Genomic DNA, 13299 nt, shown 5'->3' on the forward strand with positions numbered 1-13299 from the left:
GGATGCATCCCCTGCTCGTCGCGGCTCACACCAACACGTAATGTTTGTCAACACAACTGTGCCCCAATGCTAACCACCACCGAAGCCAAAACCTAAATCAAACGCCCAAAGTGGTCCCCACAAGGCTTTCCGTACTATGGGCAGGACTCAACATGACATGAGAGTGAACACCTTAAAATTCCATCTTTACACGTATCCTCCTCCTTTTGTAGCCTTTCTCCAATTTTCCACACCTTACTTTATACTCTTTATATAAACCCCCCCTTCCCTTCGAAAGCAAAAACTACCCTCACACTTCTCTCACCTCTTCAATCCCCTTCTTCAGTTCCTCACTTATGAGTGTAGGAACGATAACATTAGAGCACAATGGAGAGCCAAGATCTTTCACCACCCCACGCGGATGCATCTCGACCGTCCCTTGGGTTCCCTTTAGGCACTGCCCTTCTCTTAATCATCATCTTCAGCTTGAGTGGCATCCTCTCATGTTGTTACCATTGGGATAAGCTCCGCTCCTTCCGTCAATCTTTATCAAATGAGAACCATTCCTCGCCCACCAAATCTAAACAATCTACGGTACCCATTTTAACTTTCAATTTTCTCTTTTTAGTCTCCTTCAAATAATCCTAAGTTATAACATATTATTTATGTTAATTTTTTTTAAAACGAAATTTGGGACACGGTGGGATGGTGTTGCTGCTGTATATCATAAGACATGATGGTCTAATTTTATGACTCTTGTTTTGTTTTTGGGTGTATTGATGGATAGGAATTGAGACAGAGCAGGGGACAAAGCTTGCCAGTGTTGATGCCAGGGGATGAGGTGCCAAAATTCATAGCACTACCGTGTCCGTGCCAACCCTCAAGATCAGATGAGGTCGTTGTGACCGTAGACTTGTCAGAGAAGCCACCACCCAAGCCACCCCAAATTCCAGTGCCTTTATATTTGTAACTATTACTTTGCTAGTGCCACCACACTCATCCAATGTTGTCACTGTTCGTTGTGGCGGCTATGCGAATGTATATTTGTTCATTACCTAGAAAATGAGATTAAGAAAAAAAAATGCAAACATAAATAAGGGATACGTAGGGTCGCAGGTCTATTTGTAGGTTTTGATGACAATTTCATTTGATTCAAATCCTTGTGCAGTGTGTAACTATTAAAGAGTCTCTAGGTGGAGGATATTGATTGAAAGCAAAATCCAATTTCGCTGTTTCTTCTTGAATTGGTTTTTTCTTTTCAAATACAAATTATGGTGCATACGATATTTACATAAATATCAGCTATCGTCAAATTTGATTAATATAATTAAAGCGGTATTTTATAATCTGGAGCATTTGGAACAAAAAAAAAGATGAAAGTGGATTTTTTTATCATGATTATCTGTTAGCACTATTTAATATCACATATTATCTTTGTTGGTTGGTAAATTCTTCTTTTAAAATCAAGCTCTTGATTGAAACGTACAAACTAAATTTTGAGGCGTGTGTGCAAGGACATACCCGAAATGGCAGCTTAGTTAATCGTAAGCACTTGCCTTTATGGTTAGCCTATGTCCTAAGAATGGATAATTGGCAATGCACCTGCAAAGGTGCATGCATACCTGTCTAAAGCATAAAGGGCACATATTCTTCAAACCAAAAGGCACTAAGGTGCGCATCCCCATTCAATTAAATCTATTTAGTATTCTCATTATTAAGATCATTTCATATCAATCTCAAGTATAATTGTTCTTTTTCTTGGTAATACTTTTTCCCAGTAAGGAATAGAAATGTGCACTTTTTATAACGTTATCATATCTTGATATTGGATGCCGATAGACTCCCAGTCCCGATGAAAACGCGCCACTATCAGTGATGAAATTATTGTAGGATGAAGGTGGTTAGTGATCCCATAAACCACCTCAACAGAATCAAAATCTCTACACAACTTCATTTTTCTTTTCTTTCTATTTTTATTTAAAGAAATATCTGTTCATTTAAAATCCACATTGTTTATGTAGCTGACACTAATTTATAAATTATTTTTAATGTTTTAAAGTCTTTTATTTTAATTCTTATACTAATATTTTGTTATATTTTAATTTCTATCAAGTTATAATACTTTAAATTTTTCATTTTAATTTATATCGTATTATAATACTTTGAAAAATGTAAAATGCAATTCAATTAACAATAACTTCTACTAACAGTGCTATAACAACAAAGATTAAAACTAAAAAAAAAAACTTATATGAAAATTAAAGTGTAATAATTTGTTTAATATATAGAAACTATTTTGTAGATGAGTGTTTACGGTAAAAAAATGACAGTTTGTAAACAAATAATCCAAAAATCAATCTGGAGATTGAATTTGGTCCTCTTTGGATTCTTTTAAGTGTGTTATTAACGTAACGGTAAAATGGATGTAAAACTTATCAAGAACAATGAATATGAAACACGTAAAACTGAATCACAGTATAGATGTTTTTACACAAAACATGACAGAACAAGTACTAAATTGCAGAAGCAGAAACAAAAGATAACAAACAAGCGAAGTGAACTGAAATTAAAGTGCAGAAAGATAAATATGCGGGAAAGTAAACGTACGACTCTTCACAATAGTGAACAGCGGCCATTGTGAGTCTCCTGGTAGCTGGTGTCTAGCGCGGTGCAAGTTTCAACGTGCAGAGGGTTTTAGGTACGGTATTAGGGTGCAAAAAGTCATCTTCCAGAAAGTGAAGCTTTAAAGTATTTATAGGCAAGGATCATCGCCGTTCTCCTCCTATGGCGGCACTTCCAAATAACTGTTTTCAATTGCTGATGTTCATTATTCACGATGGCTAGTAATCGTGTTGTTAGTTGGAGCTTCTCCTGTAACTGCTATTGCCCACGATCTGTCTTCATGTTGTTGAACCTTTGTCTGGTGGTAACTGTTGGTTACTGTTTGGCAGCTACTTTTAAACGTTACAATATTTTTTGAGTCCTATCAATCCTTTTATTTTCTCTCTTTCGAGTAAATTTTGGAAGAAATATAGGAGGCTCATTTAGCATTATGGCTTTAAAATATTTTCCTCTTGACTTCTCTTTTCGACTAATTTTGGGGATTTAAGAGCTTATCTTGGCCTCGTGGACTTTGAATACTTTCTCTGATCATTCCTGTTTTTCGAGCAATTTTGGAAGAGATACGGAGCTCAACCAGATTTGTGGTCTTAGAATATTTTCTAATTGCTTCCTGGTTTTTCAAACAATTTTAGAGAAAACCTAGAGTTTTGTTGGGTTTGTGCACTTAGCATATTTTTTGACAATCTTTTTGTTTTTCGAGTAATTTTTTGTGTGTCAGAAAAAAACACTCAAAAACTCCTCAAAAGACTCAGTGCTAAGGACTTAGAATATTTTCCTGTTATTTCTATTTTTTGAGTATTTTTTGGTGTAAGAAACCTAAGGACTACTCAAAAACTTCTCAAAACAATCCTCTTGTCTCATGAACTTAGAATAATTTCTGATTGTTTTCATTTTTCGAGCAGTTTTGGCTATTCTCAGTCCAGGGGCCAAAGACACCTCGAAAAAGCCTTTAGTTTTATGAACTTAAAATAATTTATTACTCATTTTTTCAAGTAGTTTTGAGAGAAATCAGATATGTGACAAAAACTTCTAAAACTACTTGAAATTTTCCTTTTTTGAGTAATGGGTTTAATCCATCCTTTAGTGCTTTCTTGAATTCAAGTTTACTTTTTTGTCCAAAAAAAGGCTCCTTCTCTTACTTTTTAAAATTTATAGAGATGATTTTTCTTTCAATGTAATTTTTTAACTTAAAAAATTTTCTTTATCTCAAACAGTAAGTATTAATTATAGAAAACAAATGTGTATTTTAACGAACTTTATATACTTATCATAACATTGAGAAAGATAATAGCAAATGCTATGCAAAGAAGTTAACAATCTTTTTTGAGATAAATAAAAATATTAATAATATTATTTTCAATCTATATGATAAAGAACGGAAGAAATAATAGTGAGAGTAGGCTTTTAATTTCAGCAGTACAACAGAAGCTGCATAGGGTATTTTGAGAAAGTGGGGACTGTTGCCCATTCCATGGTCACGAATTAAGATATGAAAGAATCAACAGTTGGAGGACATGATGAAGTTGATAACCCACAAAGAATTAATCGTATTAAAACGAGCCAAACTGGCTTCATCATGACCTAATTTCAATTTGGCTTCAACGTGAACCACTTTTGATTAATTAATTAATAAAGGTATTGTTGTTAGGAATAGCCAAGACCATGCCCCTGGTTTTGTTGGTGCATGAAGTACCGTAGTCCATAAAAGTGTACCTTTCCGTGATTGTTGCCAGTACATATTGCCTTTTCCACTACCCTTATCAAACAGGGTATGGAGACAACGTGTCCCCACCCTCCATCACTTGCTCTCTCTTCCAGATAATGCGCCCTACGAAATGATCCATTCACACACAACCCTTTTCTTTCAAAGGAATCATCTAATTCTCTCTCACACCGACTCAATTAAAGCAATGGAAAACGACGCCAAATTCATGACAACTGGTATCTGATGTATGCTCTTCATTTCGATCTCATTTCTTTCTTTCAGTTTCTTGTCTTTAATACAGAATATAGAAATCCAGGGTGGTCTAATTCAAATAAACACAGGTCATCCACGTCAACTATAAAGTCACATGCTCTTTTGCTCACGGCTCAATTCTTTCAGACTTTCGACAAGTGTTGATATGAACCCCAGTAAAAAAAAATTAAGGATGTTAAAGCATTGAAATTTGAACGATTAAGAGTTCGTTTGCTTCAAAATTAAGTAAAATTAATTTTAAACTATTATATTAGAATTAATTTTAACCACAAAAATTTATTAAAACGTGTGCTTTTATTAAATATTATAAAAAAATTAATCACAAACTAAATATATGTTAATTATATATATGTGTGTGCATGCACTGACATTTATGGTTGTGACTTTCTTTTTTTTTTTTTTTTGGGTTTTCTCAAATTCACCTTAAGTTATGAGAACCCTTTAACTTATATCTAATGTGACCTGAAATTTAGAAATTTTCTTGACACAACACTGATAGTAAAAGGACACTAGTTTTTTAAGGTTAGTTCCGAAAGTGTAAAAATATTGATAAATGAAATTTGCCGTAGAAACCTTGATATAGTTTTTTTAATAACATATCTTAATTGGAGTTATTCAAAATAAGTATGTGTAATTTAACACAAAGTCACTTTAACCAAGAATGTCTAAGCAAAAGAACATATTTTTTTTAATCTTAAACAAACACATTAGTAAATACGAGAGATTTACTCTATTCACCTAAATAATATATGAACAAACGTATACTGTAGGCTATAATATCTAATCGCCACACGTTAGATTTTCCATTAACTCACGAGTCTGTGAAACTACTATGTTGCAAACAGTAACACTTATGACCATCCCTCGAAGGCACTAAAAGCTTTCTTTACATAGTAGCCTTTACAAACTTTACACGATCTTCATCAACTTTAAGACCCTCGTCCTACCCAAATTGGAAGAGATTGCACTATTCATATCAAGGTAGGAGAATAGCTACGGTTTGACAAATCATTCAAGAAGTGAATAGACATTAAGATACAAGCTTAAAGAACTTTCAGTATGATCTTATAAAAGTCTACAGGGCAGGAGTTTGGGAGCGGTTACAAAGATGAAATGATAAAGATAATCATCATATTTTGATTCAGCAATCTCAGTATGTTGGCCCAAGATATAATATGATGTTTAGGTCTATAGTAGGGTGTTTGAGTGCTTGTAGACTGCTTCTAGCTGGTATGATTCAATCTTTGACTATTTGTATGATGCAAAAATATTTCTCTCATTTATGCCAATAAAAGTTGTGTTCTTTTTCTATTCTTTTTTATATCATTTTAAATTATTTTTTAAATCATTTTTTAAGTAAAGTTTCAGAGTTCACAAAATCAGTCTCTGTTAGGGATGGATAAATTTTCATCAACTGATCTAAACCAATAAAACCAAAAATTGATAACACTTATCAAGTGGGGTAACCGTAAGTTTAGGTAAAAATAATTTTAATTTATGATTTAAAATGGGCTGAATCAGTTGGATGTGAGTAAAAATTTTCTTAATAAATACCGCAAGAATTTCTCAAAATATAGACAGATTTCAAAGCTATATAGATAAATTTTTATTATTGTCTATAATTTATAGCCTGTTTTACCAATAATTTTTAACATCTAAAAAGTTAGACAAATAAATTGTTAAAAAATAGTCTAATTTTTTTAATTTTCAGATAAATTTTATCATCCATATATATATATATATATATATATATATTATCGTATATAAATATATATTCATTAGAAATAAATTTCACTATTTGTAAAGTCACAAACAAATTTGACTGTCTTTGCTAAATAAATTTATAATTTTTATATATTTTATAGATAGATTTTCTTATTTGTAATTAATAAATATCTGTTTGTAATTTTTATAATTATTACAGATAGATTTTCTTGTTTGTAATTAATAAATATCATTTTAAATTATTTTTTAAATCAATTTTTAAGTAAAGCTTTTGAGTTAACAAAATCAGTCCCTGTTAGAGATGGGTAGATTTTTATCAATTGATGTAAATTGCTTTGTTTGGAATAGAGATCCAAATAAAATTATGAGTATTCAAAGAACAATTTTGGACACAAAATATTTTTCTATTGAAGAAATAATACAACACTTTGCTTTTGGCTTTGTTAATAGCTAATTTACACACTCAAAGTATAACACTACAACTACTCAAAAGGCTTTGCTGGAGTTTCTTTTGCTCTTTTCTTTCTAATTTTCTAACTTAAACTCACCTAATACCTTACAATAACATAAGTTTCCTATTTATACTAGATAAGAGCCAGTTGCTAGATTTCTAATACCGTGTATGACAACTAATAATATAATAAGCATTTGACTATTCGAAGTAACTATGATGAGTTTACAGCTTGATAACTTGACTTTTTCAATCTTTATATGTTAGCTATTTTAATGGCAATTAAACCGACATCATGGTCTCCAAAATCGGCAAGTAATCCAATAGAAAATTTTGACCAATCAAAGACTTACTAATTAAGCTTTTCTTGAAAGTATTCCAGCAGCTTCTAGTTGGCCTAAATTTAATTTCTAACATCCTTCCTTAAACTTGGTTTCATTATCCCCAAGCATATTTTTCAGCTTCAAATACAAATTGGTCTTTGTAAAAATATCTGCTACTTGATTTTCTGAAGCGTAATACTCCACCGCAATTTTTTTGTCTTTGATCAAGTCACGAATGTAGTGATGCTTGATGTCAATATGCTTGCTTCGTCCATGAAAAATTGGATTCTTTGTTAAAGCAATTGTTGATTTGTTGTCACAAAATATCTTTGTTGGACCATCTTGTTGGTTTTGCAACTCACTCAATAATCTCCGTAACCAAACTGCTTGAGTAGCACAATTTGTTGCTACAATATACTCTGCTTCTGTGTTGACAAAACAACTACTTGTTGTTTCTTGGAGGACCAAGAAAATACACCAATACTTAGATGAAAAGCATAACCTGAAGTGCTTTTTTGAGTTTCAGTTTCACCAGTCCAATCACTGTCTTTGTATCCAATCAACTCTGGTTTGTTAGAATTTGAATAAAAGATACCTTTATTAATTATACCTTTGACATACCTTAAAATTCATTTTGTAGCTTGCAAATTGGATTGTCTTGGTGTTTCCATGAACCTGCTTATGAGCCCAACTCCATAAACTATATCAGGTCTTATTGCTATCAAATATCTGAGACTTCCCACTAACATTCTGAAATTTGTTGAATTGACAAGATCACCACTACTTTCTTTTCCAAGCTTTAATCTTTCTTTGACAGGTAGCATTGGTTTGCAAGCCTTTATCTTGAATTTCTTCAAAATATTTGTTGCATATTTTTTCTGAGAGATAAAGATCCCTTCATTTGTTTGTTTCACTACAATGCCTAGAAAATAAGACATTAAGCCCATATCTGTCATCTCAAATTAGGTGGACATATTTTCTTTGAATTCAGCCAGCAATTTTGGATTACTGCCAGTAAAGATCAAATCATCCACGTACAGACAAATGATAATAATATCTCCAGCCTTGTTTGTTTTGACATATAAAGCATGTTTATATGGACTTCTGTGAAATCCATTATTCAAGAGGTATGTGTCAATACGTGCGTACCAAACTCGAGGTGCTTGTTTCAATCCATACAATGCTTTCTTCAACCTGTAGACCTTGTCTTCTTTTCCTTATTATAGATACCCAGGTGGTTGCTCTAGTTCCTCTACATAAACTTCTTCTTCAAGTATACCATTCAAGAAAGCAGACTTGACATCCATTTGAAAAATCTTCCATTTGTTTTGGGCAGCAAGAGAAAGGATCATATGTACTGTGTCCAATCTAGCAATTGGAGCAAATACTTCAAAATAATCAATGCCAGGTTTTTGTTTGTACCCTTTTGCCACCAATCGTGCTTTGAAACAATTTATCTCTCCATTTGGATTGTACTTTGTTTTGTACACCCACTTCACACCTATTGGCTTCTTTTCTTCTGGAAGTGTTGTTAACTCCCATGTATCATTCTTCTCAATTGCATGAATTTCTTCATCCATTACTTTAATCCAGCAATCATCATTGGCTGCTTCTTCATATGTCACTGGATCACAGTCTGCAAATAAGGCATAGTAGGTGACTTCTTCCTCCCTAGCTTTTGGATCATCATCTCTACCAACTTCATAATCTTGCAAGTGAGGAGGTGGATGTCGCATCCTTTATGGATATCTATGAGGTGGTGAATCTGATGTTGATTCATCTAATGATTTGTCAGCTTTATCATTGAGTTCTTCAATGATAGTAACTGGTACAGGTAATAACTCCTTTTCTTTTTCTGACCAGCCCTATGCTCCATCTTCATCAAAGGTAACATCTCGGCTTATAATTACCTTTTGAGTCTCTGGATTGTATAGCTTATAGGCTTTTGTTTCTTCACTGTATCCTACAAAGATGCATTTTTCTGCCTTGTCATCAAGCTTCTTCCTTAGTTAATCAAAAACATGTGCATAAGCAATATAGCCAAAAAAATTTAAGTGACTGAGATTTTTTTTTCCACTCCAAGCTTCTTGTGGAGTTTTATCACGAACACTTTTGATAGGACATCTATTCAAGATGTAAACAGCACAAGCCACTGCTTTTGTCCAAAAACTCTTAGGTAATTTCTTACCATGCAACATGCTTCTCACCATATCCATGATTATTCTGTTCTTTCTTTCTGCCACCCTATTTTGTTGAGGAGTGTATCTGGCAGTCATCTGGTGCTTAACACCATGCTTCTTCAAGAAATCATCACAAACAATATACTTTGTACCTCTATCAGTTCTCAAGATTTTTAGAGTATGACCACTTCGTCTTTCAACATATGCCATAAAGGTTTTGAGGGTATCACAAGCTTCAGATTTATTTTTCAGAAAATAAACCCATGTCTTCTTACTGAAGTCGTCAATTAAAGTAATAAAATATTTATTACCTCCATTGGATGGAATATCCACAAAGCATAAATCAGAGTGCACCAATTCAAGTGGTTTTGTAGTTCTTTATGCACGTCCTTTTGGAAAAGGGTCTCGATGCTTTTTACCCACTACACAAGCTTTACACATTTGATCAGGAGCTTGGATAACAGGCAAGCCGGTAACCCATTTTTTATTTGCAAGAAATTTGATGATTTCAAAGTTGAAGTGTCCAAACTGCATGTACCAAAGCCAATTATCATCAACAGTTGTAGCTTTACAATATAAACCAACATCATACCTGATGTTAATTGGAAATAGACGATTCTTTCACATATTTATTTTTGCTAATAGGCCCATTTCTACATCATTAATGGTGCAACCATTCTTGTTAAATTTCAAGTCATAACCTTTCTCAGCAAGTTTTCTCACACTTAGAAGATTCTGACATATTCCCAGTGCATAGAATACATCAGAAATATAATTCAAAGATCCATCTTTCAATCTGATGGCAATTTTTCCTTTCTCCAAGACTTCAAGCTTTGATTGTCACCAAGCTTGACTGAAGTGTGGTAACTTTCATCTAAATCTGAAAATAGTTCTTTTTTTTCCGCTTAGATGATTACTGCACCCTGTATCTAACAACCATTGGTTGTCATTTTTATTAGCTACTGCATGACTTGACATCACCATCTTTATATCATTTTCACTTTCTGCAACCCGGGCATGACTCTCTCTCTAATATTCAATGCTTTAGTATGATATTCTCAACTATAGTGACCATACTTGTTACAGTTATGGCAGTGAGTACTTTTGACATTGTGACATTGAATATTAGATTTATTTTGAAATGAGCCATTAACACGTGTGGCTTGGCTTGAGTCAGATTGATGATTCCTCCCTCTTCCTTTGAAATTTTGACCTCTTTGATGATGGTTCACCCTTCTTTGCACAGATCCCTCATTTCTTACATTTGTTTGAGCTTTTAATGTTTGTTCAACTGTTCCACTTGACCTTTCGTTCATCCACATCTCACGTGACTCTAAAGATGCTTGCAAATCATTTAGAGTCATTGTGTTGAGATCTTTTGCTTCTTTAATAGCTACTACCACATAATCAAAACAAGTTGAAAGGGTGCACATGATTTTCTCCACAATTTCTTTTTCTTTTATATTATCTCCATTGTTTTCCATTTCACTGACAAGTTTGCCCATTTGTGAAAAATATTCACGAATGTTTTCTTCTCTTCCTTGCTCCATCAGCTCAAATTGGTGCTTTAAGCCTTGCAACCTTGTTCATTTGACTGGATCAACACCTTTATATATTTTGAGCAAAATTTCCCAAGCCTCTTTTACTATTTTAGCATGAAAAATTTTCTCAAGAACAGGTAGCTCCACAGATTGACAGATTAAGAATAAAGCCTTTTCATTAAGTAGATAATTTTTATCTACTTGTTGAATATCAGCTTTTCCTTTATCTCCTTCGGTTGGTTCTGTAATATCCTTATTTTATTCAATCATTAAATACTCATTAAATACATAATTCAATCAATTAATTACAGAGCTATCTACTAATTTAATCATCCCGGTGGGTGCTGTCATCTGGTTTTCCTGAAATGTTTACGTAAGGATGAGTCTCTATTCATATTACCAAGCACACATTCACAATTATTCACATAGTAAAACAAAGATAATACAACAATCAATTGTGTTACAAAGTCATACTCATATACATGCAATAATCTTTAACAATTCAACTTATTACTCTTCATTTTTTTCTTAATACTCGGGATTCTCATTTCACTTTCATTGCCCCTAGGATCCTTTGAGGTCTTTCCCAGCATAGATAGTCATTGGATAGCCGCAGCTATACAGATACAACGTGTGCCGACTCGGCCCCTTTTAACAAAAGCGTGGTCAGGAGTATTAGTCAGGAAATGAGTGTGAGGCCTGTGATGCTCCTACTCTAATTTGATTTGCGCAATTCAAGAGGAATATCCACTACCCTTTTTTCTCCAAGACTTCTTAGTCGTCTCCATCTTCCACACTTCTAATGTACGTCTGAACTATCCATACCCATCCTTATCATATTCCATTCTCATTTCATTTCTCACTATCTATTTATCAATATTATTCATGCTTTTATCTCTTTTTTTTTACTCTAGTTCATTATTATATCACATATCAATCATTCATTGCCAAGAGTTAGTCCCCTTGAACTTAATCCACCATGTACATGCATATACAGTCAAAATAAAAATTATACACATCATCAAACATCACAAAACAGGCTTTAAACATAACAAAAACATATTCTCATTCAACATATACTTAAAATCATACACTTCATCACAATATCTTTATGAATACAAGCATACGACTTCCTTAGTAACAAAATAGAGCTCTCCTTACCTTGAAATGAAGGTTTAGTAAAAAGGGTTTTTGAGGGATCTTTCTCAAAAGGCTAAGTTCTTCCCAAGAACAAGGGAAGTGATCTTTTAAACTTTGATTGGAGAAAAGTTGGGATTTTTCCAAGGATTTGCTAAGAAAATGAGGAGAGAAGTCAGAAAGAATGTATGAGGGTCGCGACTTAGATTATAATCTAAGTTTCTTAACTTAGAAACCCTTAAATACCCCTCAATTCACGATATTCTCATTACAGCAAGCCAATTCTCGCTACAGCAAGACCTCCCCTCGCTACAGCAAAAAAATCAGACAAAATTATACTTTACTGTCTGTCATTCTAACTACAACGAAAGCTCCTCGCTACAGTGAGAAGATTCTTGCTACAGTGAGAGAGTATTAGAATGCCTAATTTTGGACACTGATTTCTTGCTACAGTGAAAAATACTGCAACTTAAACATCTAAAACTCTCCTAATTTCAAGTAACATGCATTAACATCTCATACCAAATACAAAACTAATAAATAATAAAAATAGGGGTGTTACAGGTTCAGTAAAACCATTCTTGATGATTTCATCATAACCACTGCTTTTTAAACATAGCTCCATCAATCGTTTCTATATGGAAAAATTTGATTTGCCATCAAACTTAAAGACAGTTGTTTGCACTTGTTGAACTTGGTTTGCTCTCGTGCTTGAACTTGCTGCCATTTTGATACAAGAAGCTCTACTATCAGATGTTAGCAATTAAAATAAATTGCTTTGTTTGGAATGGAGATCCAAATAAAATTATGAGTATTCAAAGAACAAATTTGGACACATGAAATATCTTTCTATTGAAGAAATAATACAACATTCAATATTTTTGGCTTTGTTAATAGCCAATTTACACACTCAAAGTATAACACTACAACAACTCAAAAGGCTTCTTACAAACACTCAAGTTCGTTGGAGCTTCTTTTGCTCTTTTCTCTCTAATTTTCTAGCTTCAACTCACTTAATACCTTACAATGACATAAGTTTTCTATTTATACTAGATAAGAGCTGGTTGCTAGATTTCTAATACCGTGTATGACAACTAATAATATAATAAGCATTTGACTATTCAAAGTAACTATGATGAGTTTACAGCTCGATAACTTGACTTTTTCAATCTTTATATGCTGGCTATTTTAATGGCAATTAAACCGACATCATGGTCTCTAAAATTGGCAAATAATCTAATAGAAAATTTTGACCAATCAAAGACTTACTAATTAAGCTTTTCTTGAAAGTATTCCAGTGGCTTCTAGTTGGTCCAAGTTTAATTTCTAACAACTGATCCAAATCAGTAAAACTGAAAATCGA

General features: G+C 33.2%; 1 protein-coding gene across 1 annotated transcript; it reads left to right on the top strand.

Annotated features, from left to right (window-relative positions):
* Positions 1 to 310: 310 nt before the first annotated feature.
* LOC113859098 (uncharacterized protein At5g65660-like) lies at positions 311 to 1219 on the top strand. The gene is made up of 2 exons (XM_027491913.1): positions 311 to 573; positions 767 to 1219. Exons 1-2 carry the CDS (start codon positions 367 to 369, stop codon positions 947 to 949), a joined length of 390 nt encoding a protein of 129 aa, XP_027347714.1. The 5' UTR covers positions 311 to 366; the 3' UTR covers positions 950 to 1219.
* Positions 1220 to 13299: the final 12080 nt, after the last annotated feature.

This window comes from Abrus precatorius, unplaced genomic scaffold (genome assembly GCF_003935025.1).
Source record: "Abrus precatorius isolate BTA unplaced genomic scaffold, Abrus_2018 Scaffold2, whole genome shotgun sequence".
NCBI lineage: Eukaryota > Viridiplantae > Streptophyta > Magnoliopsida > Fabales > Fabaceae > Abrus > Abrus precatorius.

Coding starts and splice junctions, on each gene's coding strand:
- LOC113859098 (XM_027491913.1), top strand. CDS start 367: ATGGAGAGCCAAGATCTTTCACCACCCCACGCGGATGCATCTCGACCG. Junction 574..766: donor CCAAATCTAAACAATCTACG/GTACCCATTTTA, acceptor ATTGATGGATAG/GAATTGAGACAGAGCAGGGG.